The sequence below is a fragment of the Prionailurus bengalensis genome, chromosome B3 (assembly GCF_016509475.1).
Source record: "Prionailurus bengalensis isolate Pbe53 chromosome B3, Fcat_Pben_1.1_paternal_pri, whole genome shotgun sequence".
In the NCBI taxonomy this organism is placed as follows: Eukaryota; Metazoa; Chordata; class Mammalia; order Carnivora; family Felidae; genus Prionailurus; species Prionailurus bengalensis.
The window spans coordinates 148,327,373-148,336,210 of record NC_057355.1 but is presented as its reverse complement, the minus strand read 5'-3'; the positions used below and the strand labels follow the sequence as shown (position 1 = coordinate 148,336,210).

Sequence of the window (8,838 nt, the reverse complement as noted above, 5' to 3'; positions counted from 1 at the left end):
ATATGGTTCTTCTCTCTTTTTTTGTTAATGTGATGTATCACGTTGATTGATTTGCGAATGTTGAACCAGCCCTGCATCCCAGGAATGAATCCCACTTGATCATGGTGAATAATTCTTTTTATATGCCGTTGAATTCGATTTGCTAGTATCTTATTGAGAATTTTTGCATCCATATTCATCAGGGATATTGGCCTGTAGTTCTCTTTTTTTGCTGGGTCTCTGTCTGGTTTAGGAATCAAAGTAATACTGGCTTCATAGAATGAGTCTGGAAGTTTTAAGAAGTTCATATTTATTTAGGAGGCTAGCCACCTGGAGAAAAGGCAGACTCTTCTCCAAAAGTCAACTCTGAAGGTTTCTGCCCAACCTAGGGGATTTTAAAGGACTAGACGGTACTTAAACAAGGGAGTTCCATGGTCGATACCATTTTTGATCATGTGCAGCCTCCATGGTGCAAGCTGCCAACGTAACCTCAACTCCCCTGCATCTATCTCCACCTGAGGAGAGAACCTCACAGGCATGGGAGAAGACTGCTAGAGGCCAGGAAAGAACCACAATAAGGGATTAGAGGGGAAATCCCCTGGGGCTCACACATGTTCAGCAATACCTTCTGTTCTCCCCAGATGGCATAAGAAAAAACTAAAATACAACCTTGTACTTCACCAATCATGACACAGAATACTGGGAAATGTTTCCTCAGTAAACTCAGAGGAAGCTTCAAAGCAACAACAAAAAGGATCAAATGGCTTGCAAATAAAAGCCAACCAGAGTAAGACATGTAAAATTACAAAGCGAGGTTTTTCAATACGTACAAAGGTAAAATTGACAGTCTACCTCCATATCCCATGGAAGTAGGAAGCATTGGTCTCCATAATGAGGAAAAGCAGTCATCCAGAGAAAGTGACCCAGCAGCACCACAGGACGTGGAATTGGTAGAGAAGTTCAGTGTGTTATAATTGCATATCCCGTATCCGAGTAGAAGGAGAAAAGATGGAATGTGTTGAATAGGGCCGTGTTTCTGGGTCCAAGACCCTACACATGTCCATGTGAGCACTGTTGACCATGGCCCACCTGACTCTCCCACATCCACCCCAGGTGAACGGATGAGCAGGGTCACCCAATGCCACACCCTGTGACTGTTACCTAACCCCACAGGTGGCCCTGAGGTGTAGGGTGCTGGCCACCCGGTCCAGCCCTCTGTTCTGTCTGATGGTCTAGACCTGGCTTTGCTGAGGATCCTCCATTTATCCATTCTCACTGGCAGATGTCCCTGAGCAGGGGCATGAGGCTGGCAGAGGGCCAGGTCACCCTAAGGGCACCCCTCTTGCTGTTTGCACTCTGGGCAGTGCTGGCTCCTGTCCAAGGTTCTCAAGGTTGTCCCTCATGGCGCTACATCTCTTCTGAGGTGGTAATTCCCAAGAAGGAGTGGCACCACGGCAAGGGCGTTCAGATGCCTGGCTGGCTGTCCTATAGCCTGCGTTTTGGGGTCAAGAGCCATGTTATCCACATGAGGCACAAGAAACTCTTTTGGTCCAGACATTTGCTGATGATGACTCAGGATGATCAGGAAGCCTTGCAGATGGACTACCCCTTCATCCCTCCAGACTGTTACTACCTCGGCTACCTGGAGGAGATTCCTCTTTCCATGGTAACCATGGACACGTGCTATGGGGCCTTGAAGGTATCATGAAGTTGGATGACCTTGCCTATGAAATCAGACCCCTCAGCGATTCCCAACGGTTTGAACACGTTGTTTCTCAGAGAGTGGCAGACACCAATGCAACGGGACCTACTTATAACCTGGGATATAAGGGGGATAGGATACCCCTGTTCTCTCAAGCAAATATCAGTGCAGCCCCCAGGATCTCTAGTAAGTTGTATTCATCCCGTCATGGAATTTTGAAAGGACTTGTTCTCAGTTCCAAAACAATGTATAGTGTGTTCAACAACGTGTCAAAATGTGCCCAATTCCTCGTAAGGCTTGTTAGCTTGACTGACTCAATGCTTCAAGGTATTGATGTAAGGCACTATATTTCCTCCATGATCATTTATAATCTGGAAGATCCAGTTGTCTTGAACAATTTTCAGGTGCCAGGGAGTCCGATTCATATCTACTTTCAAAGACACTTGTTTGTTGCTTTTAAACCACATACAGCTTTACTTATGAACAAAGATGCACCACATGAACTTCAGTTTCAGCCAGCCACGTATGCGGTATGCAGATCAAAATCCATCATCTCACTTGCTTCTCTAGGCAGACATTTTTTATTGTTGTCTGTGTTAGTAGCCCAAAAAATTGCAAAATCCATTGGTATTTTTTATGACAATAAGTTTTGTGCATGCCAGAGGAGGTCTACCTGCATTATGAATCAATACCCTAGTATGACAGATTCTTTCAGTAACTGTTCCTTCGTTCATATGCAGCATGTAGTGGTGAATAATTTTTGTGAGTGCATATTTGACTCAGGACTTTCCTATTTCAATAAAAGCCTGACTCACGATCGTTGTGGAAACTATGTAGTGGAGCCAGGTGAGCAGTGTGACTGTGGCTCCTTCAAGCAGTGCTACAACAATCCCTGCTGTACGAGTGATTGTATCCTAACCCCTGGCAGCAAATGTAATACAGGCAGATGCTGTACAAACTGCACCTATTCCGATGCTGGGACACTCTGCAGGCCAATCCAAAATATATGTGATCTTCCAGAATACTGCCATGGGGTGTCCGTGGAGTGCCCTGATGACTTCTATATGCAAGATGGAACCCCGTGCACTGAAGAGGGCTACTGATATCATGGAAACTGCACTGACCGCACTATGCACTGCCAAGAAATCTTTGGCAGAAATGCTGTGAAGGCTGAAAATGTCTGCTATACCATAAATCAAAAAGGCAGCTGATATGGACACTGCAGAAGAGACCCAGGGGTATTCAAATCTAAACCCTGTTCCCCCACAGACATGCAGTGTGGAAGGCTGCAGTGTAGTAATGTCACCCATCTCCCTCAGCTGCAAGAGCATGTTGGATTTCATCAGTCTGAGATCTCAGGGTTCTGGTGTTTTGGGCTGGATTCGCATCATAGCACAGGAACAACCGATATTGGTCATGTGAGAACCGGTACCCCCTGTGCTCCTGGAAAGTTCTGTCAGGATACCTACTGCAATGGCAGTGTGGCTCAGCTGAACTATGACTGTATCCCAGAGAAATGCAGTCACAGAGGGATATGCAACAATAACAGGAACTGCCATTGCCACGTAGGCTGGGATCCTCCGCGGTGCACTGAACGAGGCACTGGTGGGAGCACAGACAGTGGACCCCCTCCAAGAAGAATGCGGTCAGTCAGGCAAAGTCGTGAATCCGTGGTATATCTCAGAGTGATCTTTGCTAGAATCTATGCCTTAATTGCTGCATTCCTCTTTGGTGTTGCCGGAAATGTCAGAACTATCAACAGACAGAAAGTTACGGAAGACACTGTTGATCAAGACAATGCATAATTCAGCCTCCAGACCCCTAAACAACTATAGACAAGCCACGTGGCTCATCTGTGAAAATACAGTAATGAGGCGGCACAGCTAACATCCACGTTTCCAGGGGTCTGTGGGAGACACAGGGGTCCACAGGCACATCATGGACCTGACACCAGGTCTCTGATGCGTCACTGAGCAGAACTCTGAAATAAACCTTGAAAACGGCATGCTTGTGGCCTCTATGTATTTTGGTAAGCCTGTAAGAGCCCAAACGGTCCCTAAGACTCTGTGCAGAAGACCTGAGTCAGCAGCTGTGTCTTGGGCTGAGGTTTCTGGTTCCAGAAATAAGAGAAGTTGCCACAAGCTCCTTTAGGGACAAATTCATGAATTTTCCCGAAAACTGTGCTCTTGCACACTGAGCTTTGTCTCATTCTTCAGGTGACCTCTCATTTCCTGGTCCCAATATGGGTTCAGGGTGATGGAGGGCTACCACCCGCCCATACTGCCTGTCCCACACTGGGGTGTCTGTGGGCTGTCAGGGAAAGGGACATGGATTCGATCCCAGCCAGTGCAAGCTGTGCCTCCCTGGAGAGCAAATTTACAAATGTGGGAGACTGAGACTATGAGGCTGAAAGTAGCCCCCAGTGCAATCAATCAGAAAGGTAGGCACAAGTGCCTATGGATGTCTCTGGCATTCCGAGGGAGCCCGTTGAATATGAACCCCTTTTCTCCTTCTTTTCTCTATTTTTCAGTGAGTTCATCCTTTGATGAGGGTCTGCCTAGGATTTCCACTTTGGTTCTCCCAAGAACCTTCTAGAAGTCCTGCAGAGTTGAGCCTGTGAAAAGTTAGGGACCCCTTTTCTAAATATTTTTTGCTATTTTTACAGTTGTCTAGAATATATTTTAAATCATAATAGTGATATTAAAGTCTGTTTATTTTCTTCTGAATTAAAAATACACAACTTTTTAATAGTAATTGATCAGGAAATTTTCAGAACTAAATAGTAACTGTTTCAGAAATTACTTTGGAATAAGAATTTATCCCATAATTCACCAATAGATGTAAAACACATGAAGCACATAACAGGATTTTCACTTCAGTTCATACCTAGAATCCTTTTGTTGGTGCAGGTAGTCTTGTAAGTTGTACCAATGTGTCCCCATGCATGCACTTTGTCTCAAAGATACATGGTTACACAAAGTATTAGACTGCCATGTGTACACATATTCTCCACGTTCCAGGGCAAACAGGTAATCATACTTTCCCAGCACCTCCTGAAATTCCCGTACAGCCACACTGCATGTTCCCAGCAAGAATGCGTCCAGGAATGTTTGGGAAGGAGGGCCAAACAGGTGCCCTGGCCACCTGCTCAGTAAACTACAGAAGGATGCTAAGTGAACTGTGCAGTAACATCAGCCCTTCTGTCTGTTTGGACACACGTGTTACAGATGCAGACCTGTTCAGTTAACACCATACATGTGCTGGAAACGTGAGTTTACCTTCAGGATGAAGTAAGAATGGGTCCTGTGGAGGATCTAGCACCCACAGGCCACACCCACTAATTGATGGGAGTCTACACACCAGCACACAGCGATGTGGGCTTCAAGTATAGTGCTGGGTCTGAGCTGACAAGCAGAATGTGGCTGAACCTAGAGCCTAGAAAGGTGAAGGGGAGGAAGAAATTCTCCACCAAATGTTCTTGTGGACCAAGAACTAAGTTCACATGACCTGGATGAACAGGGGAAAGAAACCAAAGTTCATTGTGTGTGCACAGAGGTCCCCCTAGATACACATTAACTAGATCAGAGAAGTGATGGCCCCCTAAACTGACATTAATGAGCTAAGCAAAGTGAGTGCCCCCTAGAGTAATATTAACTAGATAAGTGAACTGTAGTGTGCCCCCTAGATTTACTAACTAGATAAAGTGAGTGCCCCCTCAGATATACACAAATCAGATAAGCTAAGCAGGTGCCCATTAGATTTATATTGACTAAATAAGTAAAGTGTAGCGTGCACACTAGATTTACATTAACTACATAAGCTAAGTGAGTGTCCCCTAAATTTACATTAACTGGATAAGCAAGGTGAGTGCCCCTTAGATTTATATTACTTAGGTAAGTGAAGTGTAGCTTGCCCCCTACATATACGTTAACTCCATAAACTAAGTGAGTGCCCCCTAGATATACATTAACCAAATAAGCAAAGTGGAGTACCCCCTAGATACCCATTAACTAGACTGGCAAAGTGACTGCCCTCTAGATTTATGTTAACAAGAGAAGCAAAGTGAGTGCCCCCTAGATGAATAACTAGATAAGTGAAGTTAGTGACCCCTAGATTTACATAACTAGATAAGCAAAGTTTAACCTGCCCCCTAGATTTATATTAACTACAAGAGTGAAGTGAGTGCCACCTACATATACATTAACTCCATAAGGGAAGTGAGTGCCCCCTATGTATACATGAAGGAGGTAAGTGAGGTGAGTGCCCCTAGAATTATATTAACTAGATAAGGGAGAGAGTGCCCATAGATATACATATACTGGATAAGCAAAGTGAGGTTTCCCTAGATTTACATTAACTATCTAGGCGAAGTGTAGCTTGCCCCCTAGATTTACATTCACTACATAAGCAAAGTGAGTGTGTCCCCTAGATTGACATTAACTAGATATGGGAAGTGTAGCTTGCCCACGAGATTTGCATTTACTAGATAAGCAAAGTGAGTGCCCCCTAAACATACATTAACCGGATAATTAAAGTGAGTTCCCCCTATGCTGACATTAACTCGATAAGCAAATTGAATGCGCCCCAGATATACATTAATTAGATAAGCAAAGTGTGCTTCCCTAATGTGTCCCATATATTTTCATTAACAAGACAAGGAAATGAGTGCCCCCTAGATTTACATTAACGAGATAAGTGAAACGAGTGCCCCATAAATTCACATTAACTAGGTGAGTTCAATGAGTGCCCACTACATAAAAATTTACTGGATACGTGAATGATCCTAGATTTACATTAACTACATGAGGGAACTGAGTGCCCCCTAGATTTACATTAACTAGATAATCACAGTGAGTTCCCCTAAATGTATTTCAACTAAATCAGCGCAGTGCCCCCTAGATTTATATTCACTAGTTGCACTAGATCAATATTAACTAAATAAGTGAACTTTAGTGTTCCCACTAGAATTACATTAACTACATAAGGGAACTGAGTGTCCCCTAGATTTACATTAAATCGATAAGCAAAGTGAGTGCCCCCTAGGTCTATATTAACAAGATAATGGTGATGAGTGCTCCCTAGATATACGTTAACGAGATAAGGGAAGTTATTAACTCCTAGATACACATTAACCACACAAGCAAAGCATTGCCTGCTGTTTTCAGCAAAGCCAGAAAGCAGTGTTCTGCTTTGCGATGTGTTCCCTGTAATGTCCTACACCAGGACATACCTATTTGATTTCCCACATGTCTGACTTACTTCACTTATCCTGATGCCCTCAGTTTCCACCCATGTTGTCGCAAAGGGCAAATTTTCATTCTTTCTTATGGACGAATCATAGAATTCCACTGTACATACAGGCCACACTTCTTTTTACCCATTCTTTTACCCGCCACTGTGCACCTTGCGGATCCACCCTGGTTAATATGCCAGATCCGATCGAAGCAGCACCCCAAGCCTGGAAGTGTGCAAGCAGCACAGACAGGGGCCACACCACTCCACAGTGAATCTTGCCCCTGGGAGAGGGTAAGATAAGGTACACACCAGTGTGACTGTGGCCCCAGCGGTGGGCTGGGGGCAGACATTGGGTCTGACTGCAGCCCCGCCCACCAACACAAATTACACCAGACAGCACAGGGGAAGTGCCCTGCAGTTTGGAGCCACCACAGGGACTACCAAAAATCATGAAACGGAAGAACTCGCCTCAAAAGAAACTCCAGGAAGTAGCGACACCCAACGAATTGATCAAAAACGATTTAAGCAATATAACACAACAAAAATTTAGAATAATAGTCATAAAAGTAATCACTGGGCTTGAAAAAAGCACAGAAGAAAGCAGAGAATCTACTACTACAGAGATCAAGGGACTAAGAAATAGTCATGAGGAGCTAAAAATACTATAAATGAGGTGCAAAATAAAATGGAGGTGGCCGTAGCATGGACTGAAGAGGCAGGGGAGAGAATAGGTGAATTAGAGGATAAATTATGGAAAAAGAGGAAGCTGCGAAAAAGAGAGGTAAAAAAATCCAGGAGTATGAGGGGAGAATTAGAGAACTAAGTGATGCAATCAAATGGAACAATATCTGTATCATAGGAATTCCAGAAGAGGAAGAGAGAGAGAAAGGGGCTGAAGGTGTATTTGAACAAATAATAGCTGAGAACTTCCCTGATCTGGGGAAGGAAAAAGGCATTGAAATCCAAGAGGCACAGAGAACTCCTTTCAGATGTAACTTGAATCGATCTTCCACATGAAATATCATAATGAAACTGGCAAAATACAAGGATAAAGAGAAAATTCTGAGCAGCTAGAGATAAACATGCTCTAACTTACAAAGTAAGATCCATAAGAGTAATGGCAGACCTATCTACTGAAACTTGGCAGGCCAGAGAGGAATGGCAGGAATTCTTCCATGTGAGGAACAGAAAAATGCATCCAAGAATCCTTTATCCAGCAAGTCCGTCATTCAGAATAAGAAAGATAAAGGTCTTCCCAAACAAACAAAAATGGAAGGAATTCATCACCACTAAACCAGCCCTACAAGAAAACCTAACGGGGATTCTGTAAGTGAAATGTTGCAAGGACCACAAAGTACCAGAGACATCACTACAAGCATGAAACCTACAGATATCACAATGACTCTAAACCCATAACTTTCCATAATAAGACTGAATGTAAATGGACTATATGCTCCAACCAAAAGACATAGGGTATCAGAATGGATAAAAAAACAAGACCCATCTATTTGCTGTCTACAAGAGACTCATTTTAGACCTGAGGACACCTTCAGATTGAAAGTGAGGGGATGGATAGCTATCATGCTACTGGAAGTCAAAAGAAAGCTGGAGTAGCCATACCTATATCAGACAAACTAGATGTTAAATTAAAGGCTGTAACAAGAGGTGAAGAAGGGCATTATATAATAATTACAGGGTCTATCCATCAGGAAAACCTAACAATTATAAATGTCTACGCACTGAATATGGTAGCACCCAAATATATAAAATAATTACAAACATAAGCAACCTTATTGATAAGAATGTGATCATTGCAAGGGACTTTAACACCCCACATACAACAATGGATAGATCACCTAGACACAGGATCAATAAAGAAACAAGGGCCCTGAATGATACATTGGATCCGATGGACTTAACAG

At 43.5% G+C, this 8,838-nt stretch overlaps 1 protein-coding gene across 1 annotated transcript; it reads left to right on the top strand.

Annotated features, from left to right (window-relative positions):
* Positions 1 to 831: 831 nt before the first annotated feature.
* Positions 832 to 3,682, top strand: LOC122469633 (disintegrin and metalloproteinase domain-containing protein 21-like). Its single transcript, XM_043557148.1, is given in 2 exon segments — positions 832 to 1,664; positions 1,667 to 3,682. Coding segments are annotated over 2 exon segments (2,223 nt in total). The 5' UTR covers positions 832 to 1,261; the 3' UTR covers positions 3,487 to 3,682.
* The last annotated feature ends 5,156 nt before the right edge of the window (positions 3,683 to 8,838 follow it).